Source organism: Callorhinus ursinus, unplaced genomic scaffold, assembly GCF_003265705.2.
Source record: "Callorhinus ursinus isolate GAN/ISIS: 27379988/994484 unplaced genomic scaffold, GSC_fseal_2.0 scaffold50, whole genome shotgun sequence".
NCBI lineage: Eukaryota > Metazoa > Chordata > Mammalia > Carnivora > Otariidae > Callorhinus > Callorhinus ursinus.
The window spans coordinates 6,572-32,040 of NW_027397112.1; the positions used below are offsets into that span (position 1 = coordinate 6,572).

Genomic DNA, 25,469 nt, shown 5'->3' on the forward strand with positions numbered 1-25,469 from the left:
CAGTGATGCTGATATGAAGTCAGTCATAGAGACCAATGGAGTAAAATAGAGTCTGGAAATAAACCCTCCTAAGTGTTGCCAAATGATTTTCAACAAAGGGGCCAAGGCCATTCAATGGGGAAGGACAGTCTTTTCAATAAACAGTGTTGGGAAAACTGGATGTCTACATGCAAAAGAATTAAGTTGGTCCCTTACCTAACAGCATATACAAAAACAAACTCAAAATGGATCAAAGACCTAAATATAGGACATAAGTCTATAAAACTCATAGAAGGAAATATAGGGCAAAAGCTTCACAACATTGACTTCAGCAATGATTTTTTGGATCTGACCCAAAAGGCAAAAGCAACAAAAGAAAAAATAGACAAATAGGACATCAAGAAAATTAAAGTTTTGTGCATCAGGGGTGCGTGGGTGGCTCAGTCCATTGAGCATCTGCCTTCGGCTCAGGTCATGATCCCAGGGTCCTGGGATTGAGCCCTGCATTGGGCTCCCTGATCAGTGGGGAGCCTGCTTCTCCCTCTCCCTCTGCCTCTCCCCACTCTGATGCTTGCTTGCTCTCCCTCTCTCTCTCAGATAAATAGATAAAACCTTAAAAAAAGTTTTGTGCATCAAAGATGCTATCAACAGAATAAAAAGACAATCTACAAAATGAGAGAAAATATTTTCAAATTATATATCTGGTAAGGGATTACTATCCAGAATAAATAGACAGCTAAAATTCAACCACAAAAAACCTCATTTCAAAACTGGACAAAGGACCTGAACAGACATTTCCAAAGAAGACACAGAGCTGGGCAACGAGGACATGAAAAGGTGCTCGCCATCGCTCATCACTGGGGAAATGCCCATCAAAATCACAATGATATACCACATCCATTAGGATGGCTACTATCAAAACAAACAAGCAAAAACAGAAAACAAGTGTTGGAGAGCATGTGGGGAAATTGGAAGCCTTGTGCCCTGCTGGTGGGAATGTAAAACGATGCAGCTGCTGTGGAAAAACAGGATGGCAGTTCCTCAAAAGCTTAAAAATAGATTTTTCTAATGATTCAGCAATTCCACTTCTGGGTATATATCTAAAAGAATTGAAAGCAGGGTTTCAAAGAGATATTTATATACCATGTTCTTAGCAACAAATTCACAATAGCTAAAACACAGAAACCAACCAAGTGTCCACCGATGGATGAAAAGATGAGTATAGTGTGCTATATCCCCACAATGGAACTCTATTCAGCCTTCAAAAGGGAGGAGCTTTCTTTAATACAGGATTGCGGGCACAGGGCAGGTATGGCTTAAATAACCTTTTTCTTCTCTCCGAAGATATTTTAAACTGTACTGATATCTCTTAATATTAAAAGTAAAATTATCTAAGAGTCCAGAGGAATGTGCCCCTGGTTCTGGAACCATGGGCAAGCCTCTGCTCTCTGGGCCTCAGCATCCTTGTCCATGAGACAAGGGAGACTCCATCTTCAGGGCTTTTGTATTCTCCCGATCCCTCTGCTGGTTCTCCCCAAGCTGCAGCAATCCAGACACTTCCATGGAGCTGTGATTTATAAAGGTTTTTGCAGGTACCATCCCACATGGGTCACGTCTTTTCCTGGAGCCACACAGGACTGAGCTCCTGCCCTCCACACACAGCTGGAAGGAAGCAGAGAAGAGAGGAAAGATGTGACAAGAGCCTGTGGGATGGAGGGTTCCTACAGGTCCCCATTGGAATCCCGCTTCCACTCCTCCCCAGCGAAGCCAGCCAGGCTGATGGCGCCTAGCTGCCTTGTTGGTGACCCTCGAGGGGAGCAGGCTGAGGGGGACATGGGTGAGGGCTGAGGGGGCTGGTCCTCGGCTTCTGTGGCCCACAGAGACCTCCAGATGGTGGGGCTGGTGACACAGGCTTATGTCTTCTTAATCACACTGTACTGTGTCTCCTCCAGGGTCCTCTGGGAGCGAATCTTTTTGGCTTTAGAATCCCCACTCTGGAGGTCAAATACCATGGACGAGTAGTGAAGTTCTTCCCTGGGAGCCTTCTGCAGAGAGAGAGACGGGAGGCTCAGGGAGAGGGGGGAGAAGCACGGACCCCCAGCTCAGGATGGAGACGGGGGACCCCCGAGGGACAGGAGGCTTGGAGCGGGGGGCCTTCACGGTGGGAGTGTCCAGACTTCCCCACTGTCCTGCCCACACCCCTGCTTCACCCCACTTGTGAAAACACAGCACAAAGTCCCAAGCATCAGACCCAGGCACGGGGCTGGGGGGCTGGGGTTGCAGAGAATGCCTAGGATCCACTTCGAGATCACTAATCACCAAATTAGAAAATCAAGGACGTTGCTAGTCCCAGGCCCACGTGTCTGATGCTTATCTCCCCCTCATCTTCTCCAACAACTAGTCCCCTAATCTCTCCCTGAACTCTTTCACAAGCAGGTGGGTCTTGACCACAGTGACGGGGGGACCTCTTCCATGTGTCACTTTACAGTCTCTGTGCCTAAGGGTTGACCTACAGGGGGTCACTGATTCAAAACCTGAAAAGCAGAGTTGATACAGAAGAAATAATGGTACCCAAAACAGTGGGAAATCTCAGGCTTTCACACTGGCGTGTGGTATATAGTAGGTGCTTAATAAATGCTATGCTTTACTGACTATTGACTATCACTGACCACCCTGATAGCCCCTTCATCTCCCGCGCCAGCCCCCAGCTACAGTGACACCAAGCTCAGGCAGAATCGATACTTGCCCTAGGTTCTGTGTGGCCAGTGCTGAAGAGACACAAGATCAGCAAGCCAGCCCCTCATTTCCCTCTCTGCCTGCTGCCACCCCCCAGGGTGGTACCCCTAGCAGAGCCCAGGACCCCCGTGTGGGAGCCAGGCGCTGGCACTCACCACTGTGCTGTATACCACCTCCGCCTGCCTCGGATGCACAGGCTCTTCCTGAAGGGGCCACATCTGCAGCTCCAGATTCTCATAGTGGGGCTCCCCTTGCTGAGTAGCCTGGGTGAACAGGAGATGGGAGGACTTGGTGGATGTCCACGGAGCCCCTCCATGGTCCAGCCCAGAGGGGACTCTGTTCCTGCCTGTGTGTGGACATCTCCCCTTCCCTCGATGCCCTGGGTGCCCCAGCCTCCCCACCTGCCTCCTCCATCCCTCACTCTGGTCTTCTCTGGGAAATATTTGACTGCCCCCCAGGTCAGCATCGAAGGACCCTCCCCAGTTTCACTTCCTATGGGGGGTATGGGTAGGGACAGACTGGCCAGAGCTCAAGACAAGACCCAGTGACCAGATCTCCCAGGGATCACTCTCCTTGCTCTGGGCGAGCACCCCACTCCATCCATCGACCATGCACTCAGACCTCCACTGGCCAGTGGGGTTGTTCAAGCCCCCAACGTCCTCTGTTCTCCCCACCAACCACCCCGGTATACCTCCAGCTTGTCCTACCTGACTAGGGGTCCGGAGTGGCTCTCGATTCTCACCATCTAAAGAGACAGGAGAAGAGTTAGGAGTTTGAATCCCAGAACAAGGCAGGAATGGAATGGGGATCCCTATGATCTATCGGGAGGAAGGAATTTCCCTAGAGAATTTGGCCCCAGGGACCTGTCACTTCGGGTCTGCCACTGGGTAGGAGTTCGAGGCTTTGCCGGGAGGATGAATTGGTGAAGAGGGAAAAGACGAATGAATGAGGGAGTGGAGGCGTGGAGAAATGAACTAGCAGGAAGGAAGGCGCACTGGCCTGGGGAGATTGGCCAAACAAAGCTAGTTCTCAAAACAGTCACTCAAACAATGTTCCCGGGTGGGAGAAGACAGTAAAGGACACCCTTTAGAAGGAACTGTCGGCAGGATGAAACAGTTCTGGAGATCTCTTTCACCAAAACATGAATATACTTAACGTCACCGAACTATAAACTCAAGAATGGTGAAAATGACAAATTTCACGGTATGTGCTTTTTACCACAATAAACAAAAACACAGATCCACAGGCCCTGCCCCAGAGGTCCGGAATCAGAATTGCTGGGGATGGGTTTGTGTTTTAGGAAGCCCTAAAATTTTTTCTGATTAAAAAAAAAAAGACCTCTGAGACCTAGAATTGTTTCAAACCAGGAGAGGTCATGGGGGTCGTCTGCTCCAGTCCCCTGGCCTGGGGGGCTGTCCCACACATATAGGACACCGTGTGGCTCGGGGGGATCACAGCTCGGGGCACACAACCTTGGGCTCCTGGCGCCTGCAGTTTGCTCTGCAAGCGTCCTGCTGCTGAGTCAGGCTCTGTGCACCCCGGCCCTTGCCACCCGGAGCCCCAGGAGCGGGTGGGTCGCGTGGGAGGCACACACGACCGTGTAGCTGCATGGACATCACCAGGGAAGGAATGTGGATGGGAGCCAGCTGGACAGGAAGCACGCTGATGGTGGAGCCCCGTCTACCCTGGTCATGATGGTGTCGCCCAGAGCCCAATGTCACAGCAGGTGCTAGGGACAGCAGTACTGTGTGCGTGAGGGAGGGAGGGAGGGAGTGAATGAGCGAGTGAACGAGCAATTGAATGACAAACGGGCTGATGGGGCCACACCGCCAGCCAGCGGGTGTGACAGGGGCAAGCACCAGTCTGCCAGAGAGGCGGGGGGACGGTGAGGGGACAGGAGCTGAGACTCGCAGGGATGGGGAGGGAGAGTCAGGATATTTGAACGGAAGGCTTTTCTCTTGTTACAGAGGTTCAGTGAAGCAAGGTGTAATCCCCCCCCCCGACACACGCACCGTTAAACTCTGCAGTAAGAGACTTCTAGAACATTTCACGGCAGGGAAAATGATACAACAGGTTAAGTGCAAAAAAAAAAAAGCATTGAAAAGCAACTGGGGGGCCCCTAGGTGGCTCAGTTGGCTGAGTGTTTGACTCTTGATTTCGGCTCAGGTCATGATCTCAGGGTCGTGGGATGGAGCCCTGTACTGGGCTCAGTGCTCAATAGGGAGTCTGCTTGAGGATTCTCTCCCTCTCCCTCTCCCTCTGCCCCTCCCCCGACACGTGCCTGTGCACATGCTCTCTCTCTCTCAAATAATTAATTAAATTTAATTAAAAAAAAAAAGAAAAGCAGCTAGAAGGACACACCTCATATGTCAGTGGTTGATTTTCTCTGAGTGGTGGGAGTTTTCTTTCTTATTTATTCTGGGGGATTTAGTTCTTCTTTGTGCTTTTACTTATTTTTTTGAACCATCTTATATCCCTTTTCTAGAAGGGAGGCTCTCTAGGTGAAAGGGCAGAGAGGTCTGAGGCAATCGGGGCTGGGAAAATCCTCCCGGGGAGGCCCACACCACATGGGCCCGAGTGATGGCGGAGGGCCCTCAAAAGTGATGTGGGAGCAGCAGATGGGGAAGAAGATGTGGTTTTCCTTCCCTACCTCAAGCACACACAAGCCAGGGCTGACTTCTCTTTTAAAGGCCTGACCCCCACCGTGGGGAGGGGCCGCAGGAGGCAAGAGCTCAGGGTGGCCGGGCCTCCCCTCTCCCCTCCCCCGCCCTTAGCATACTCCAGCTCACCCCCAGAACACTGCCTCTGTGGAGCACACACCCCTCGTCCCCTGAGGCTGGACAAAGATTCCCCTGAGAACCGGCTGCTCATAGAGTCAAAAAGTTTCAGAACAAGAAGGAAAGGTAAGGCTCACACTCCAACTCAGGCAGAAATCTGAGCTCCTTCGGGTGACAGCCTCTGGCCAGCAACAAGGAGGTCACATCTGCCTTCTTCTGTGCCTCGTTTTATTTAATTGGCTCGTTGAGTTTCTTGAGCCCCTACTTACTGAGTGCCGGACAGGGTGCTGGGTGCACCACACGTGTTCTCTCTTTTAATTTGAGCCCAGAGGAGAGCAAGCGGGGCCCAGGATGCCCAAAGCATCTGGGGTGCCCTTAGTGGCTGGAGATATTAAACAATACGTTAATTTAACAAATACTGACTATGCGCCTTCTCGAGTTACTCCCTGATCTTGAGGAGTAGCCCAGGCTGGTGGGGAGACGGGCAAGGAAGTAGGTGGGGACAATATCTGCAGTGAAAAGGGCATGATGGTGCATGTCCAGAGGTGCAGCCAGGAGGGGCCCCCCCAGTTACTTTCAGGGAGCCAGAAGAAAAGAAGTCTGAGGGCCAGGAGGCCCTCTAGGAGCGAGCCAGCAAAAGAAGGCAAGGAAGGCACTCCAAGGGCCCAGAGCAAACGCAGAAGGGGAGACTGATGTCATAGCCCCCGCCAGGTTGTAGGAAGTTGGGATTAGCTGCCGCCTGGAGTGTAACGATGGGCAAGGAGTGGGCGGGACTGGTTGTGGAGACACCTGGACTTTTGAGGATGTCATGGAAGGGTTTTAAACAGAAGAGGGTGACGGCTTCACAGACAACCTTCTAGCGGGCCCCCCCCACAGCCCGTATCCACCATAGGGTGTGCCGGCCCAGCCCCTCACCTGGCCGGGGACTGACTCACATTTGACCTGTCTGCGAACCATCCTCCAGGCCAGCAGCAAGCTGCCCCCCAGCAGAAGCAGCAGAAGTGCCAACAAGGAGAGGAGTACTTGGAGCCTAGAGGGGGACACAGGGCGGTGTTGAGCAGGCGGGGAGCTTGCAGCGCCCCCCCTTATTTGCAATAGATAGATAAGGTCACATTTCAAAAAAAAAAAAAAGATAGTATAGTCTCCTTTCTACACACAAGCAGTGTATTTTAGAACCTTCCAGAGGCTACTTACTCAGAAACAAGAAAACATAAATGTACATTATTTTCCTCCTTCTTTCACACAAAGGAGGCAAAATACATCGTGGACATCTCTCCATCTCTGTGCGTGAAGAAGACCCCACACGTTTTCACAGCTGCTTACCATTCCATGGCATGGACAGACCATCATTTATTGAATTCTTCCCTCTTCATTGGCATTTCCCCCAGTCTCTTGTAATTACATACACTGCCTCAAAAAAACTGCCTTATAACTCTGCCATTTCTTTCTCTTTTTTTAAAGATTTATTTATTTATTTTGAGAGAGAGAGAAAGAATCTCAAGTAGACTCTTTGTTGTGTGTGGAGCCGGGCACAGGGCTCAGTCCCACGACCCTGAGATCACAACCTGAGCCGAAATCAAGAGTCGGACGCTCGACTGACTGAGCCACCCAGGTGCCTGGTACCTCTGCCGTTTCTCCTGTGAACAAACCACAGCAGATGGGAAGCTGACTTTGGGTCCCTCATTTGCCAGGCCTCCTTTTATGTCCAGTTTGCCTTCATAATGTTCTAGTCTTTTCCTTAACGATGCACCTCGTCCCCCACATACACCAAATTGCACAGGTTCCAAGCCGCACGAACCTAGCTCTGCCCCCGTGTGTGTATCTGCCGTCAATTCTGGAAGTTGTGTGTTCGGGGCTTGAATTTCACCTTGCCTGATGTTAAGATTGCCACTTGGGTTGACCAGGAGGCCTGTGGAAGGGCTTCAGGGTGTCATATAATAAAAAATCTGAATGGAGGCGCCCGGCAGGCTCAGTAGGTGGAGCATGGGACTCTTGATTGCAGGGTCGTGAGTTTGAGCCCCACGTTGGGTGTAGAGATGACTTAAAAAAAAAAAATCTGGTTGGCCTTTGCCCCTGGCTCCTGGAAAGAAGGCTCTAAATCCTTGGGATTTCCCTAATAGTAGGTGTGCCTTTGTTATTCAAGGACCCCTTGGATCAACCTGAGTTTATGCTAAGAGATGAGGTGAGTCAGGGTTGGGGCTGGTCACCAGAAGGACCGATCCTACGATTATAGAGACTTGAGGCTCTGAGCCAGCCTGAAATTCAGGGAGCAGAGCGGGGCTGGGGATTGAGTTCAATCACGTGACCAATGATTCAACCAATCATGGTAAGGAACCCCAGTAAGAATTCTGGGCATCAAAGCTCGCAGGAGCTTCACAGTTGGTGAGCACATCGATGTCCCAGGAGGGTGACGTGCCCCAATTCCCCTGGGAGTTGGCAGGGAAGCTCTGCGCTCAGAACTGACCCTCCCAGACCTCACCCTATGTGTCTTTTCATTGACTGGTCCTGGCCTTTATCCTTTATGATAAAACCATATTTGTAAGTACAGTGAGCGTTTTCTTGCATTCTGTGAGCTATCTAGCAGATTAAGAACCCAAGGGGGTCATGGGAACTCCCAAATTCGTAACCGGTTGGCCAGAAACGTGATAGCTTGGGGATCTCCAAAGTGCTCTGGCATCCCAAGTCAGGCAGTCTTATGGGACTGAGCCCTCTGCCTTTGGGGTCTGTGCTAACTCCAGGTGGTCAGCTCCAGGGTTGAATCCCAGGACACAAGGTGGTGCCCGGATAAGGAGTCTGAGAACCTCCGAAATGGTTTACACCTGCGCATATTTTTCTGGAGAGAGAGTCTATAAACACTGTGGGATTCTCCTGGGGGGTTGTGCCCCAAAAGGTCAAGAACTGCAGGTTTAGAAGGAAGAACCCAAGACTCTGAGTCACATAAACGTGGGCTGAAGCCCAGCCTGCCTCCCATAGTTATGTGACCCGGTGAATTGCTTAACCTCTCTGAGCCCCTCTGTCTGCTCCTCTGGAACACAGGGGCAGTAATGGGACCGGGTTCTGGTGAAATGAGAACATGCACAGAGGGCATGTAGCAGGTGCCTGTTAGGATCATCGGCCCTTGCTGAAGTCTCTTTCCTTCCATCCCCACCGAAGCTTCTCCCCGGCCCTGGAGCAACTCCTGAGGAGAGGGCCCAACTCCGGGTCGGGGGACAGGGGACAGGGCGCCTTACCCCAGGCCCTGGCTCGGCGGGAATTCCTCCTGGCTGCTTGCACTGCGGGTGGCTCCCATGGTGGTTGGGGCAGCAGAGGAGGGCTGGGCCAGTGTGGTCATAATTTTAGCTGTGCTTTTCGACATCTGGGTTACAGTGATGCTGACAGGTGGGGTGGACTTTGTTGCTGGTGCAGAAACACAAATCAGACTCAGGATAGCTCTCTCAGACTCTCCCACTACTTGCCAGGACCTTTGGGGTTTGATTTCACACAGAATGCTCACTCAGGGTTGGGGCAGGATGGAGGACTCCGGGGGCCAACATCTCCCCAGAGCTCTCCTGAGCCAAGTGAGCATTTCCAAATGGGACACGGGCACTGTCCGCCCCCAACAGTCCTGATTCCATCCTGTGGAGGAGGGTCAGGACCTCGGGAGAGCCCCTAGGTCACCCCTGCACTCCAGCTTCGTCCCCTTCTGGCCACAGCCACAGGCTGCCTGCCCGAGACCTCTGTCTAACCTGCAAATCTGACCGCCTAGCTGGAGCTCCGGCTGCACACAGCACCTTCACCGCCCGGTGGGTGCCACCTGCCTCTCCACTCGGCTCCCACCCTCCCGCAGCGCGGCTCTGGGTGTCCGCAGGGCTGGTGCCAGGCTCTCCCTCTCTCCTTTGCACACCCTGTCTTCTCAAGAGTGAGCAGAGGGGCCAGCTTCTCCACGAAGCCTCCCTGACTCTCTCTCTCTCCTACTACTACCTGCCACACACACACACACACACACACACACACACACACACACACACACACCCTCAGAGTTTGCTCCAAGCCTCTGGCCTGATTTCTGCCTCATCCAATCCAAACTGAGACCCTTCAGGCAGCCCTGGTGCTGGCACTGGGGGAGGAGGGTGCACAGCTCACCTGGGGTCACAGACACCACAACGAGGAAGGTGGAGTCGAGCAAATGTCCTGGGAGCCATGATGTATCGATCCCACACCGGTATGTTCCTGCATCATCCTCTGTGAGGTTCTCCAAGGTCACTGTGAAGGTGAGGTTTGCAGGATGGTCCCTGATGGACACACGGCCTTTCCTCGTTTCTCTGTCTGCCTCTTTGGTCTTTAGAGTATTCCACACACATGCGTTTTTGCACCAGTATTTGGCAATGTCTCTGAATTTCTCCTCATACTGACACTGCACGCTCAGGGATCCCCCCACGGTGCCCGTCACAGAGGTGGGGCCACTCAGAGATGAACAGCCTGGAAAACACAGCCGAGTGTGGTCCTTCACCAGATGGGCCTGGGTCAGGGGCATCCTGGGAATCACCCCCCAAAGTTGTCCCATCTCACATTGGTCACCCCCCTCCTTTTCTGTCACCTCCAAGATTTTTTTTTTATCACAGCAGCCCCTTCCTCCAGACCCCAGCCTCCTTTCTGGTTGCTCAGGGTCATGAAATCTCATCCCAGTAAACCCCAGATGAACAAGTGAATCCTCCAACCTAGGAAGTCAGGAGAGGAACACATGCATGTCACCCTACCCAGGGAGAAAGAAAAAGGTCAGAGTAGAAATTAGTGAATTAGGAAACAGAAAAGCAGTGGAATTAGCATATACATTGGAAAACTGATTTTTCATATGGGAGTGACAAACATTCTGGTGGTAGCCAAATCAAGAAAAACAGGAGGAGATGCACATACACAATTCATAAGAAAAATATCCAGGGTTATTTGCAAGCCTCTACCAGTAAGTCTGTAAACTTAGATGAAACCAATCATTTTCTATATTTAGGAAAATATAAATTACCAATATTGGCCCGGAATATATTTCTTTTTAATGTAGACCAGTGAAGATGTGTATTACCAAGGAGACCTTTCCCGGTGATAAGTATGTGAGGTGCCACGTATATCAAAACATCAGATTGTACGCCATAAATATGCACAATTTTTATTTGGTAATTATACCTCAATAAAGCTGGGGGTTAATCCAAAACAAAAAAAGTTGTCTTCCAAAAAAAAGAGTAAAACCCAGACAGTTTTATAAATTGATTTTCTCAAACCTTCAAACATTTGTACAGAATATAGAAGCAGGGAAACCTCCCTAATTCTCTTCATGAAGGCAGCATGATATATTGAGACTAAAGTCTGGCCCGAATTTCTTAATATAATTCACCAGCTTAATAGTTCAAAGAAGAAAAAATAATCATCTCCATAGATAATGAAAAAGCATCCAACACCCATTGCTACTGTTTTTAAAAACCACTTTGTAAAGAGACAAAAGGGGGCGCCTTCTTCACGCTTAATGGGAAACACTGAGCACCTACCCTCATCAGGGACAAGGCAGGGATGGTCCCTGCCACCTCTGTCCTGGGCATCATTCTGGCCGTACCAGCCTGTGGCCAATGAGAGAAACAAAGGAGACAAGCGGATATCCCGAAGGAACCACAAACTCCCGCTGCAGACAGATCTCATAACACGAGGACACACTAGAGGGTAAGGGACAGATGAGCCGTGCGGGGGTGACCTGCTTCCAAATTAATACACAAAAGAGTAGCTTTCCTGTGGACAACTAGTCAGCAAATAAAGCCAGAGAAAATGTGCAATTTATCATCAAAACAACCAAAAGGATTTTAAATATCCCAGGGATAGACCTGATGAGGCTGTGCATGCCTGTGTGCGGCGAGCTCCTGAGAGACACAGAAGCCGGATCCCCAGAAACAGGGAGCCCTCTGCTCCACGGAGAAGCTCACTTCCCTTCCGTCCCCGTGCCTTCTCCGCCCTCCCCTTCATCCCCACCACCTTCCCCTCCGCTCTGGCCCCATCTCCCTGTCTTGGGGAGACAGAGCCCCTGGCCCTCGGGTCTGGCCCCTCGAGCTGCCCTGGCTACACACCTCCGTGTCCCCGACAGCGTGGCCCTCCCGCGCGCCCTGCACCAGACTCCGGCCCCTCCCCTCGGTAGGCTCAGCCGCCACTCTCCCACCCACTCTCCGGCCACCCGCTTTCTCCTCCTTTTTCCTGTAATAATTCCTCCGAAACTTCCCACAAAGCCCCTCTGGGCACCCTGCTGTGGCTCAGGGAAGGTGGGGTGCATGACCCGGAGTCACACCTGGCCCCTCCAGGGTGCAGTCCTTCCATCCGTCAACGTCCGTGCTGGACAGAGCTCACCTTGCTCCGAGATCTGTGCGGAGCGCAGACTCGAGCGCTGACCCGCCGCCACCTCCCCTGCAGCCCTGCCCCCCACAGCCTCCCTCCCCGGGGAAGACTCAGTCCGGGCAGCCCCTCACCTGGGCCCCAGAGAAGCAGCAGTGCGCAAGGCAGCCACGCGACCCTGCCCTGCCAGGTCATCCCTCCGGCACAGGTGTCACTGGCAACAGCACCAGGCGGCTTTAGGCCCCTTCAAGGAGGAGGATCAAGTCTCCAAGTCTTCCACTTCTGCTTTTCTTTGTGCGCCTGCTTCCTGGTTCAGGATCTTCAGGTTCTGTTTCTTGAGCTGGTCAGAAAATGAAGGGCACCGAGGGAGCAAAGCCTCTGGGGACCGTGATGGGCTGAGACCCCGAGGACCCAGGCACCCTCTGACCCATCCCAGCTGTGTCACAGATCCCACAGGCATTTCCAGGGCCGGGACCCCTGCTTTACCACAGCGCCTCAGGCCTGCGCCCGCCCCCCCTCCATCACACCCCCAAGACCACAGGGCCTGGCTTCCTTCCTTCTGGGCCCATTAATTCCTCCGGTTTCCTTGTGGTCAGGGTGAGCACCCAGTGGGGCGGAGCCAGGGCCAGCGTCCTTCTCCAGCCCTGGTTGCACCCACAGTGAGGCTGCCCCAGGGAGCTCCCCTTTCTATGAGCCCCCAGCTCAAGGCCCAGACCCCCAAGCTGGAACAGTGACCTCAGAGTCCCTGAATGGTTCTTACTCTTGGAAACGTGTCCCCAGGCTGTGACCTTCCTTCCTCCGCAGCCCCTACTAGTCCCAGCTCAGGGCTGGGCACAGAGTGGGGACTTAGCAAGCTTACAAGGACCCCCTCCTGCCCTGGTCCCCCTGGAGTTCAGATGCTAAATATGCACACACATACACACACACACACACATTTCCCGTGACAAGTGCCCTCAGCTTGCACAGAATGGCCACATGAGCAGAGGAAACCAACCCTGACATGTGACATCACGAGTGCTTATGGTTACTCTTGAGTGTCACCCAGAAGGAGTCCTGCACTAGCTCTGGAGTCCCGAGAATACCCTTCCTTCCCTGCCCCTTGGAGGATTTTCACTTTCCTCCTCCCTTCTGGCCACAGGAATACCTTCCCCGGGGAAAGCACAAGGGAACCAAGAGGACTTGCCCATTCTGCTCTGGAAGATTCCAAGCACAGAGTTAGGTAGGCATCAGAAGAATTTCTATGACAATGCAGTCACAGATTAACTAAAGCTCGTGGGGATCCAACATCAAGATCTTGAACGGAACAGGAGACTGTGGGAGAGGTGTCATACTTGGTGGTTTACTTGGCCTAATAATTATAAAGCTTCCCCAGAAGTGCATATTTTCCAATTCAAACACCAAAAGGCGCTGCGACGGTCTTGAATGTCAAGGTTAAGAAGGGGACGCACCAGACTGAGAAGCAGGAGACTGGGATCTCCTGTGGCTGGTCCACTTGGAGCTGGTACAACCGTGGGTAAAATCTGGGGCTCCTTCAAAATGCCGACGATCACAGCCAATCTGTGGGAATAAACCGTGTAATAATTATAAATATACTCAAATGTGAGGTAATAATGTCGTTAGGTCAGTCTTTCCCCCAGGGAATACATCTTTAAAGAAAGGCAAAAGGGGGACACCTGGGTGGCTCAGTGGGTTAAGGGTCCAACTCTTGATTTTGGCTCGGATCTCGGAGTTGTGAGTTCAAGCCCTGCACTGGGCTCCCTGCTGGGTGTGGAGCTTCCTTAATAAAAATAAAAAATAAATAATAAATAAAATAAAAATTTTAAAAATTAAAAAAAAGAAAGGCAATAGGAAAATAGGATTCAATAGGGGGAGGTGTGCTTCACAAATAATCTGTGGGGTGCAATTCCTCTTAGGAGCCCAGAGAAACATTTGGACTCCTGGAGGAGGAAGGGCAGGGGACTCTATCCTGCCGGCCCCAACCTGTCCACGAACACTAAAGAAGAAACGAATTGATGCAAAATTGCCACATGCTGGGGCACCTGGGCGGCACAGTCAGTTAAGTGTCCGACCTCAGGTCATGATCTCAGGATCACGAGACTGAGCCCCACTTCGGGTTCCGCGCTCTGCGTGGAGTCTGCTTGAGATTCTCTCCCTCTCCCTCTGCCTCTCCCCCTGCTCTCTCTCTCTCTCTCAAATTAATAAATGAAATCTTTAAAAAAAATTGCCACATGCTGTTAGAAGATTAGGGAAGTGACACTTTCACCCTACTCTCTAATAACCACTAGTGGACATGATGTAGGGGAAGACCAAGCCCGAGACCTGCAGGCCTGGGGCTCATCAGGTTTGGAGCGTCTTCCCAGTGTGGACGCAGGTGCTTGGAGGCCAGTGGGGACGGGGTGGACAGTGCTGGATGGGGGCTCTCTGGGCAGACAGAGTAGTAGCAGCAACCACCACATTGAGTCCTGTGAACGGTAGGGGCCCCAGAAAAGATTTGGGGGCCATTTAGCTGTGGGGCCATTCGGCAGAACTTCCCTTTCCAAGGGGGCACAATCTCAGAGCTGCCCTCTTTCCTGGACAGTCGATGGCTCCCCATCACTCTGCCTCTTCCTTTCCGGGGCTCCAGGTCCCCTCACCCACTGTGGGTACCCCTCAAGTGTGACCAAAAGCCAAGAGGCTGGGCACTGAGGGCTGACCAGCAGGAAGTGGCCCCACGACCGGCTGGCCAGAGAAGGGAGCTGACCATTGGGTGAGTCCGTAATGAGAGGGAAGGGGAGAACCAGCACTTACTATGTACCAGATGCTTTGTCTCCAGGGGGTTAATATCTTCAGGATCCCTGGAGGCAAAGGAATAACTGTGAATGAGAAGCAGTGGAGGAAGGGCAGCCGGGAAGGAGGACAGAGCCCTGGAAGCCTCTGGTTTCCCAGTCTGGCCCAGCCTGCCTCTCCGCTGGACTCCCTGGGACTGCCCGCACCTCACCCTCCTGCCCATCTCAAGAGAAGCTACTCCAACATGGCCAGATCCTCCAGGGGCCCAGGCAAGCTGGACCAACCCATATTCCAGTGCATTCCATAGTCCCAGGGTCACAGTCCACAACCAGTTGGTCGTGGCCCATAACACACTCTCTGGCTTGACCCTGGGCACACTGTGTTCTAGCCTGAGATGAAACTGTGGGTGAGCAGATGGGTGGTGGTCCTGGCCAGAGGCCTGAGGACGCTCTCTGTCCCCCAGAGTGCTTCCAGGGCTTCCTATCCACAGAGCTGCTGCTCTGTGCAGGCCCTGTCCCCCTCACAGGTGCCTGCACCTGGAGAGAATGTCTGCACCCTAGAGAGAGGACCAAGACTAAGACCTGGTCCCACGGGAGCCTGCGGAACTCAGCGAGAGCATCCACCCGGGGTCTGCTCTGGGCTCTACCCGGAGGGGTGGCCCTGGGGCTCCTCAAAAGCCCAGTCACAGGGACTGGGGCATCAGCAGCGGGAGGGGCATGGGTGACTCTTCAGGGTCATTCCTTCACCTTCAGCCTCCTCCATGCCCCCCTACTCACTCACTCAAGGCTGCACTCAAGCCATCCCCTCAGAAGATACGCCTGCCTCCCCCAGGCCCCTCTGAACCCTCTCCCTTGCAACTTCTGTTTCTGTGTTTGCTCACCCACGCCGGGGTGTCGCTGAATGCCCTCCTTTTCACGGTAAGACTCCACGAGAGCAGGGACCACACAGGCCCCTGCAGCCCCAGGCTCACATGCCCACCACACTGCCCAGAACTGGGGATAGATACAGAGAACCCAGGCCGTCAAGGCCTCTCTCGTCCTCGTGCCAAAGTGCATCCTCGGGAGGAGGAAAGGCAATAGAACTTAAAATGGTGCAAGCATGTTAAGATCCATCCAACAGAGCGCTTAGGGTTTGTGCACTTACCCTAAGCTACTGCTCAGCAGAAACTAGGCCCGACAGAGACCAGCAGTCTGCACACCTAGAGGGGGCGGCAGGGGCAGCATCCAGTGCTCACGGGCTGTCCTCTCCCGAAGCCCCGGGGACACACGAAGTGGGCAGATGCCCAGGGGCAGCCTCCAGCCAGCAGTGGCCTCCTGTGTCTCCTGAATCACAGCTGATAGCCTAGGGGGTGGGTGAGGGGAGCCAGCCCCGGAGGACCCCTGCCTGTGACGCGGGGGTTAGCAGAGTACGGAGGTCCGGCCCTTGTGTCCTGGCCCTGAGCTGCATCCCAGCTGCAGGCGCAGCCTCAGTCGGTCATCAGTGCTTCCTCCTGTGAAATGGGAGCTGTGCTGCCGGCCCTGCGCCCCACCCCCCACGGGAGGCTCACCACGACAGCAGAGAGGTGACTGTACCTGTCCGTCACTTAGGCTGCTGGTTACTGAAGTCACGCCCTGAGCCGTGCTCACCTCTGCCCCTCACGCTCAGAGAGATGAGAGGACTTACTTGCAAGAACCCCAACTTCTGTCCGCCGTACCACGCCTCTCCGGTGGGTGACTGCTCAGGGCAGGGGGAGAGCTGGTTCTAGAAAGCAGTGGAGGGCACCGAACGGCCACCCCGGGAGTGCGATGGGGAAGAGGATGTTGGGCAATTGCGGCCGACAAATCGATGGGCTTGCCCGGGAGTTCTCATTCCCCTCGGACTCCCCATCTTGACCTTCTGCTTCCTCCTCCTTCCTCACCCAAGGGCAGCCCCAGGCCTCTTAGAATGATGCCAGACAAACAGAAAACAGTCCCTGTGGGCTCTTGCCCCTATCCTGACAGAGGGTGGGTGTGGAAAGAACCAACAAGCGGTCCGTTCAAACACTTCTAATATTGGCTTCGGGAAGCACATTTGGCTTGAATATGTGAGTTTCTTTTTTTTTTTTTTTAAGATTTTTTTAAAATTTGTTTATTCATGAGAGACAGACAGACAGACAGAGAGAGAGAGAGAGAGGCAGAGGGAGAAGCAGGCTTCCCGCTGAGCAGGGAGCCCGATGCGGGACTCGATCCCAGGACCCTGGGATCATGACCTGAGCCGAAGGCAGACGCTTAACCATCTGAGCCACCCAGGCGCCCAGAATATGTGAGTTTCTGACACTCTGGAAATGACCCCACCTCAGGAAGTTCAGCAGCTTCCTCAAACACACGTACACACTCCTATAACCTCCTTGACCCCCCTGCTTTTCTGTCCCAGCACCCACGGCAGCCTTCCCACAGACATTTCCAGAAGCTGGTAGAATGCATGTGGTTTTTGTTTTTTTGGTGGGCAGCAAAGCCAAGTTTATTGAGAGTACGGAGCTCTGGAAGAGGGAGGGGACCGAAGAGGGTTGCCCAGAATGCATGTATTTCAAAGCCAAGAACTCAGGCAAGCCGAGAGTTCATAGGACTTTGCAGTAGGTGAGCGGCAACTATAGACAGGACCGTGTCTCCCTCCCTGTTCCAAGGCAGCAGGTGAGGAATATACATGCTGCCTGGTAGTGAACGTGAAGCTCCTCGTGTTGCCTCGCCTTGCCTGAGTCTGGTGTGTTCTTTATTTCTTTCTGGTTTTTCTGTGCCTCCCCGGGATCCAGACAGGTCTGACCCACTTCCATTACCCGAGTCTCTTAGTATATTACAAAATGAAAAGTCCAAAAAAGGATTAATGAAAATGAGAGCATTTAACAAATCAAGGCTTTTGACATGCAGCACACACACAGTTACAAAGTTTATAAAATATTAACACACGGTGTGGGCTGGCAATGGGACCCAGGTGCAGAGCTTATGGGAACGATACCTTCTCTCCTTCCCAGCGGGGAAAGTCCCATAAACTCTGGGACTTTAAGGACAAACTCACTTAGGAATAATGTCAATACTAAGTTTGAAGAAATATTCTAAAGTTGAGTTCTGGTGATGGTTGCACGACTGTAAATTTACTTATAATTATTGAAGTACACATACAAAATGAGTAAATATTATGGTGTTATACCTAAATTAAAAAAAAAACAAACAAATTTCAGGGCACCTTGGGGCCACCATCGGTTAAGCGTCTGATGCTTGGTTTCAGCTCAGGTCATGATCTCAGGGTGGTGAGATCAAGCCCCACATTGGGCTCTGCACTCAGCATGGAGTCTGCTTGGGATTCTCTCTCCTTCTCCCTCTGCACCCCCCAACACACTCTGTCTTTATCAAATAAATAAATAAATCTTTAAAAAACAAATTTGAAGCCCACTGTGAATGTGAGCCCAAAGACCTTCTCTCCACCACCACCCCCAGCCACCTATCCATCTTGATCTTTGTATGTCCTTCTTTTTTTTATCTTTTTAAAAAATTTTATTCATTTATTTATCAGAGAGAGAGAGAGCACACAAGCAGGGGGAGTGGCAGGCAGAGGGAGAAGCAGGCTCTCCGATGAGCAGGGAGCCCGATACGGGGCTCGATCCCAGGACCCCGGGATCGTGACCCGAGCCGAAGGCAGACACTTCACCAACTGAGCCACCCAGGCGTCCCAGGTCCCTCTTGTTTTTTATTCCCTCCTCTGCCCCAATCCCCCTCAGACCCTACCTGGCACTAACCAAATGTTAATATTTCAAAGAGCTGATTCCCTCCTTCCTGCAATGTGAGAGGAACGGGGAAGGCTGTCTACAAACCAAGCACCAAAGTCGTTAAAAACTTCAACAGAGGGAATGGGTGTCTACCTCTCCCAAGGAAGTGAGGGATAAAGTGCAGAAGTGCAGGGTCTGCTCGTCAGTAGCGCTGAAGGCAAGAGCCACTGCCCTGGCCTGGCCTCTCGTGTGCCCAGCTCACTCCTCTCTGGCTCCATTGCACTCCTGAATTCTAGCACCTTCCATGCTCAACTCCTGACTGCCCCCTGGCTCCACCTGGGCTCCACCCCAGCGCATCCCTGCCTGTCTGCCCCGGCTCTGGTTGGCTCTAGGGAACACATGAAGGCCCCAGAGAATGGGGTGGTCGGGTGGGGAGTGAGCACAGACTGGACAGAGTAGAGCTGGGGTGAGCCTGATGGCCAAACCCAGTCTTGGAGTAGGCAGGCTGTGGGGCGGCGCCCGGGAGATCCAACAGGTGGCCAGAACTAGAGAACACAAATCAGGCAGCGGACCCGGCAGGCAAGCGGCAGTGCAATGGGCTGCCGGTAGAGAGAAGTTGCTCTCCCTAGAATCCTAAGGAAATCCAGGAAAAGTTGGAATTGGCCAGCTATGGGCGGTCCATAGCGCCATCTGTCGGTGGCTGCCAGCACTGCCGGCTTTCTCAGGTAACTTTGTTTCTTTTTTTTTAATTTTTTTATTGTTATGTTAATCACCATATGGTAACTTTGTTTCTTAAGCCAGGAAGCCGAAAGGCTTCTGTACACATATCCAGGTGTGTGGCCTTGATCCCTCCAGATCCTCCAGCCTAGTAGACCAGGAAGAAGGGGAAGACTCCAGCCCCTTGGAGAGAGAAGGTGAGGGCTTCAGAGAGGCAGGGGGATCCTCTGTAGGGGACGAGGACCCGGGGCAGGGAGGACGACAGGTATGGAGAGAAGAACAGGACAGAGCCCACTCTCGGGCCGGGCTGCCCAGGGGGGATGGAAGACGTCGGAACTCAGGCTCGGGGGTCTCTCGGGCTCCTGGCTCCCAGCCCGGGAGACCCAGGGGACGCTCAGATGCTCATCCAGACGGCCAGCTCTGAGGCCCACCTGGGACTGCCTAGCTGCCTGTTAGGTTGAGCAGGCGGTTGCCCCACTGGACTGTTCTAGAAGAGGGGCGGGGCTGAGGCTGCAGGTGGGGGTGGCAGAGCAGCAGCCTCAGCTCCGGCACTGAGAAGGCAGAGGCAGGGAAACGCGTCAACCTCCCTGCCCTCTCTCCCAGTTAAGCTCCCTCCTGGAAGGCTCTGGGTTCAAGGCCCGAGCACGCCAAGGCTCCCCGTCAACAGGAGCCCCTTTCTGAACGTGTGTTTCGGCCACGCGGGGAGGAGACCCAAGGATGAGAGCTCGCACGTTCCTGAGTTTCCAGCTCTAGGAAATAGGAGGCTCGGCTTTCGTGGTGGGTGGCTTCAGGGGTGCACGTGTGTGTCTGTCCAGGGAGGGGTGGGGATGGAGAAGAGACAGCGCAGCACTAGGGGGGGGCGCCCGCGGATGAAGCAGAAAGGGGAGTGATCCCCATACAGCTTTCCAGTCCCACTGACTAAAGTTATTTACACGGAAGCCCGCAAGGGTTCTCGACCATGGATGCATATTAGACTCCCTTGGGGAGCTTTTTAAAAAAAATACCCATGCCTGGGCCACCTTTCCAGCTTCCTTCCCCTTCCCCCACCCAAGCGCACCCTGAAGTTCTGACTCCGTTGATTTGGGTGGAGCCCTGGCACGGCACCCACGCCCTGGGGAAGAGGGAGGATGCAGGAGAGAAGAGAGGTTTCAGACAGACCCTGGACATGCCCAGGAGCAGGGGCAGGAGGCACAGAAGTTAGCCATGCACTTGACTTCAGGGAGCCACTCTAACCCCTGGATAACCAAAACTCTCCAGAGACAGAGGGCAGGCGTTCGTACAGGGGAACTCGACATAACAGCAAAGCTTGTGGGATCTGGTGTCCCAGCCCCAACCCTTCCCCGGCATCTGACCCACCAGGTTGTCTCTGAAAGCAAATGAATATGCTGATGATGATAAGGAGCAGGGACTTATACTCATGGCCTGGCTTTGAATTCCAGTCCTGCCACTGACAAGCTGTGTGATCTTGGTTGACTTATTAACTTCTCTGAGCCTCAGCTTCTCCCCCTATAAAATGAAGCTAATGATCACAAGATTCCCCAGTGTCCGTGCTCCATAAAGGTTTGGGGTTGTTATTTCTACTGGCTTTAGCACATCACCACCATCCTGCGGTGCTCGAGGGGAAAGTGAAATGGGCCACAGCTTGTGCCGCTTCCTTAGCATCCAAGGCCAACAGAGCAGCCCTCCTGGTCCTCGCTCTTCTGCACCACAGTTCAGGCTCCTTTCAACCCTTCTTTTCCCCATTGCCTGGGGTGTCCCTTCCTCATCTGTCCCTCATCATCCTAGGATAGCCATGCCTTTCCAGGGACCACTATACGGACTCCAGCCCCACATGACCTCACACTTGGATGGGCTGCCCAGAACCAGAGGGTCAGGATGCGTCCCTCCAGGGTGACTGCTGGGGCCAAGACCCAAGACACCGCCGTATTCCCGAATCCACCAGGGGGCACTCTATGCCTAGGCACAGTGTATTGGCTTACCTGACAAATACTTAATGACCGCCTACATTGTGCCAAGTGCTGGGGACATGAAGATAAAATGGTGACAATTCTCCTTTCTGGGAGTTCACAGTTTGGTAGGAAGCACATAGATAGGAAAACAAAGGCTTACCTTACAAGGTAAGGTCAAGGCAAAAATCCCAGTGGCCCCGGTGGGAGAGGGCTTCTCCCTTCTATGGGACACAGGAAATGGTGCAGACAAGTGGCCCCGGGGTCCTGGATCCCAGCCCTGCGACCCTACCCCTCTCAGTCCCATCTGATTTCTGTTCTCCAGGAATTCTGGGAGGAGGATGAACAGAGCCCTTGAAAATTCCAGAAGGATATCCAGCCTGAGCCCAAACGGAGCCTCAGTTCTTGGGAGGTGTGAGGGGAAGACAGGCCTAAGGTCATTTGACGCTTCCCCTTTCTACCACACAGGCCCTGCCCCCACAGCAGTCCCCAAAGGGTGACAACGTGGTTGAAAGTTTCCCTGTGGGCCAGTGCCCCAGCAGCCCCAACGCTCCCAAGCAACCTTCATAGGAGCGTCAAGGAAGCCAGGGGTGGGGACGGTGGACAGCTCATCTGGGTCCCCACCACAGGGCCCCAGGCTTGGCTAACTGTAACAGTCACTGGGGTCCTGGGTAGGAATACTGATGCCCGGGCCCACCTCAGACCTCCAGCATCAGGATTCTCCAGGGCTGGGGCTGGGAATCTGTCGTTTCAACAAGCTCCCCAAGACGATGCCCATAATCAAACACATTTAGGAAACTCTACTGTGCAGAATTTGGCATGCCTGGGGCTCTACTTGTCCTCAGAGGTGGTAGATAGGTTAGGATAGGACAGGGGCACCTGGGGGGCTCAGTCACTTGGGCATCCGACTCTGGGTTTCAACTCAGCGTTGTGAGGTTGGGCTCCATGCTCAGCACACAGTCTCCTTGAAAGTCTCTCTCTCCTCTCTGCCCCTCTCCACCCCCACCCCCCCACCCCCCCGCTGGTGCACTCTTCCTCTCTCTCTCTCTCTTTCTCTCTCCCTCCCTCTCTAAGTAAATAAATAAAATCTTTACTTTAAAAAAAGAAGAAGAAGAAAAATAGAATAGAACAGGACGGGGCCGTGCCTTGCACTTGACAGGCAACTCAACAGATGCTTGTGGAATGACACGACCGGTGAGAAGAGCTCTCGGGGACCGGTGCAGGGGGATGGAGATGGGCAGCTCCGCAGCTTCCCCCGGACAGTCTCTCTGGATTTCCCTTGAGCTTGGGGGCATTAGGATGAGAGTCCCATCCAGAAGGAGGGCCTGGGAGTCTTAGTGAGGAGCTAAGTGCTGCACTCACTGTGCCTCTGCGTCCTCGAGCGTCAGAAGTATTTGTTAAAGCCTTATGCGAGCAATGGAAAGCTATCTAATGGTTGTGGTTTGGCAGTCCAGATCCTTTCAAAGCTGTGTTAAAAATAGGGAACAGGGGGCGCCTGGGGGGGGCTCAGTCAGTTAAGACTCCAACTCTTGATTTCAGCTCAGGTCATGATCTTAGGGTCATGAGATGGAGCCCCACGTCCTGCTTGAGAGTCTCTCTTTCCCTCTCCCTCTGCCCCTCCCCCTGCTTGTGGTGTCTCTATCTGCCTCTAAAATAAATAAAATATTTGGGCGCCTGGGTGGCTCAGTTGGTTAAGCAACTGCCTTCGGCTCAGGTCATGATCCCAGAGTCCTGGGATCGAGTCCCGCATCGGGCTCCCTGCTCAGCGGGGAGTCTGCTTCTCCCTCTGGCCCTCCCCCCCTCATGCTGTTTCTCTCTGTCTCTCTCAAATAAATAAATAAAATCTTTTAAAAATAAATAAAAATAAATAAAGTATTTTCTAAAAAAAATAGGGAACAGTGTAGGATGTCTAGGACCACCTTTGGATCATGGGTGAGGTTGTGGCTGGCAACATCCCTGTTTACAGACCGTAAGCCTGGGCATGCAGCTTGCTCAGGGATGCTCGGTGGACTCTGTCCAGGCCAGTGTCCTGGCAGACTGTGGATTGGGAGCGAGGAGGAGCTGGGAGACCCCAGTGAGGGGGAAGTAAGCCCCAGAAGGGCAGCTGGAGGTAAAGAGGTTATGGCCTCTTTAAGGATTTCAAGATTTGAAATTTGCACACGGAGGGAATTCCTAAAGAAACTATGGCCCTCGGAAAGATAAAACCCAGAACTTCCCAGGTTCTTGTCAAGATTCCTCCAAGAGGGGCGCCTGGGTGGCTCAGTTGTTAAGCGTCTGCCTTCGGCTCAGGTCACGATCCCAGGGTCCTGGGGATCAAGCCCCACATTGGGCTCCCTGCTCAGCCAGGAGCCTGCTTCTCCCTCTCCCACTCCCCCTGCTTGTGTTCCCTCTCTAGCTGTCTCTCTGTCTCTGTCAAGTAAATAAATAAAATCTTAAAAAAAAAAAAAAAGATTCCTCCAAGAAGTCCTGACTCTGTCCCTAGGTCCCTCCTCCTAGCTGGCCCAAGGGTGGCCAGAAAACTTTCCCCGGTCATAGTTAGGACAGCTGAGGCAGAATGGCCTTTTTTTTTTTTTTTTTTTTGAGATTTTATTTATTTAGAGAGAGAGAGAGAGAGTGAGAGCGAGCAGGGGGAGGGGCAGAGGGAGAGAGAGAATCCTTAAGCAGACTCAGCACAGAGCATGGAGCCCGACTGGGGGCTCAATCCCATGACCCTGAGATCATGACTTGAGTCGAAATCAAGAGTTGGACGCTTAACGGACTGAGCCACCCAGGTGCCCCAGGACGGCCATTTTAAAAGGCATTTAGTCAGCGCCTTGTACCTGGGAATGCCGGGCTGGGGGACCTCCCTTCTGCCCTGCAAGGCTGAACTCCCTTTATGATCACAATGAGCCAGAAACCGGTAAGGAGGACCAGCTGTCCCTGTGCCTTCCAGTGGGAGCACAACACTGCATCCAGGTATTACCTCAGGCTCCTGTCTCCTTGGAAGACGGGGTTCTCCAACCTCCTGCCAGGTGGTCTTAGGCCCAGAGCTGGCTGGCACGGCTCACTCCTGGGGGTGGTTGACACAGCGGCACCTCTCTGACCCGAGGTGGGCAGATGCCCCTGGCTTTTATGGCTTTCCTGGGGGGGAGACGATGTGGGCCCATCGTCATCCAGTCACAGCTCTCTTGCCTCATGTGGGGTGCTGAGGGGGCAGTTACTTCTCTATTCTTTTATTGAAACATGAAAGATGAGGAAGCACACTTTCTCAACGGAGGGACTTCACTCTTCACGTTTGCTCACCAACAGCCCTCCCTTGACCCAGATCTGTCGCCCATATCTGGGAAGGGGTACACAGATCTCAATGTTCTTGGCCTATGGACAATAGATAATTCTCTCCATTTCCTAATGCCATCTGCTTCCCTGGAGGAGAAAAATAATCTCAACACGGTGCCAGGGAGACTCAGCCCCCCATGTGGGGGTATCCCATGGCCCGCCCGAGAGAACCAAGCCCCCACATTTGCAAGACTACACTTGTGAAGGACATACTCTGGGCACGGAACCTCTCCCCAGGGCCCACTGCATTCCTCAAGCTGCTTTGGTCATGGCCTGCGTCGACAGGCCCACTCTCCTTTCACCTCGCCCAGGACCAGCCCGGGTGTGAGAGGCTGAATCCCATCTTTACCCCATTCATATGGTGAAGTCTTAGTACCTCAGAAGGGGACACGACTTAGCAATGGGGGTCTTTACAGGAATAATCAAGTTACCAGGAGGTCATTAGTGTGGGCCTTCATCCAGTATGTCTGGTGTCCTTGTAAAAAGAGAACATTTGGACACAGGGACGCGTAGAGGAAAGACGACGTGAGGAGCCACAGGGACAAGACAGCCACCTGCAAGCTGAGCAGCGAGGCCTGGACGGATCCTCCCCTTGGGGCCCTCAGAAGGAGCCGACCCTGCCCACACCTTGATTTCAGACTCCCAGCCTCCAGAACTGAGACGACAAATTTCTGTTGTCGAAGCCACTCCGTCTGTGCTGCTTTGTCAGATGGCTCTCCCAAACTAATACACCAGGTTCCCTGCTCACTGGTCCCCAAGAGGAAGGGACCTCCCGATGACTCAGAGACTCCCCTCTTGACTTCCGCGATTATGATCAAGGGAGAAACTCTCACCCAGATCAGGCTGCCCGCATGGCTCCACTTTGCAATCTGAGACACAACCTCTCCCAGGTAAGCCCTCACCCCCCCAACACAAGTACACTGGCGCATGCACGTGCGCATGTGTGCGCAAAGCCACACGCACGGTGGCTTTGCTCCCCCCCACTCCACTCAGGCCAGGCCAGGACCTTATCGATATGGTAAAGTAGCTGAGTAGGTAGCTCCTCCCAGAGACACTGGGCAGGCACGGGGCTGAACAGACATGGGAGGTGGGGTCCACGGATGGTGGGGGAGGGAGAATTATGTGCCAGAGTTCAGGGTGGGGACTGATGTTGACGACATGGTGGCAGGCAGG

The 25,469-nt window shown here is 53.2% G+C and overlaps 1 protein-coding gene across 7 annotated transcripts; it reads right to left on the reverse strand.

The window, feature by feature from the left end:
- Positions 1 to 1,100: 1,100 nt before the first annotated feature.
- CD300A (CD300a molecule) lies at positions 1,101 to 24,061 on the reverse strand. Of its 7 annotated transcripts, none has more exons than XM_073883157.1 (10): positions 16,172 to 16,372; positions 13,283 to 13,391; positions 11,969 to 12,174; positions 9,615 to 9,950; positions 8,723 to 8,888; positions 6,428 to 6,522; positions 3,423 to 3,460; positions 2,871 to 2,969; positions 1,864 to 2,024; positions 1,101 to 1,641 (listed from the first exon to the last, which is right to left on the reverse strand). In XM_073883157.1, the coding sequence occupies exons 3-9, from the start codon at positions 12,027 to 12,029 to the stop codon at positions 1,893 to 1,895; spliced, it is 927 nt and encodes a 308-aa protein (XP_073739258.1). In that variant the 5' UTR covers positions 12,030 to 12,174; positions 13,283 to 13,391; positions 16,172 to 16,372; the 3' UTR covers positions 1,101 to 1,641; positions 1,864 to 1,892. The 7 variants fall into 7 exon arrangements, with proteins under 7 accessions (XP_073739258.1, XP_073739254.1, XP_073739257.1 ...); XM_073883153.1 differs by adding an exon at positions 15,744 to 16,089 and having other exon boundaries at positions 11,969 to 13,391; XM_073883156.1 differs by lacking the exon at positions 16,172 to 16,372 and adding an exon at positions 23,944 to 24,061 and having other exon boundaries at positions 11,969 to 13,391.
- Between the last annotated feature and the right edge of the window lie 1,408 nt (positions 24,062 to 25,469).

Bases quoted from the DNA above. Each gene is read 5' to 3' on its own strand.
- CD300A (XM_073883156.1), bottom strand. From the start codon at position 12,029: ATGACCTGGCAGGGCAGGGTCGCGTGGCTGCCTTGCGCACTGCTGCTT. The intron at 2,970-3,422 runs GTAGGACAAGCT...CAGGCTACTCAG, and splicing joins CACTCCGGACCCCTAGTCAG to CAAGGGGAGCCCCACTATGA. The intron at 2,025-2,870 runs GTGAGTGCCAGC...CTCTCTCTGCAG, and splicing joins AGGTGGTATACAGCACAGTG to AAGGCTCCCAGGGAAGAACT.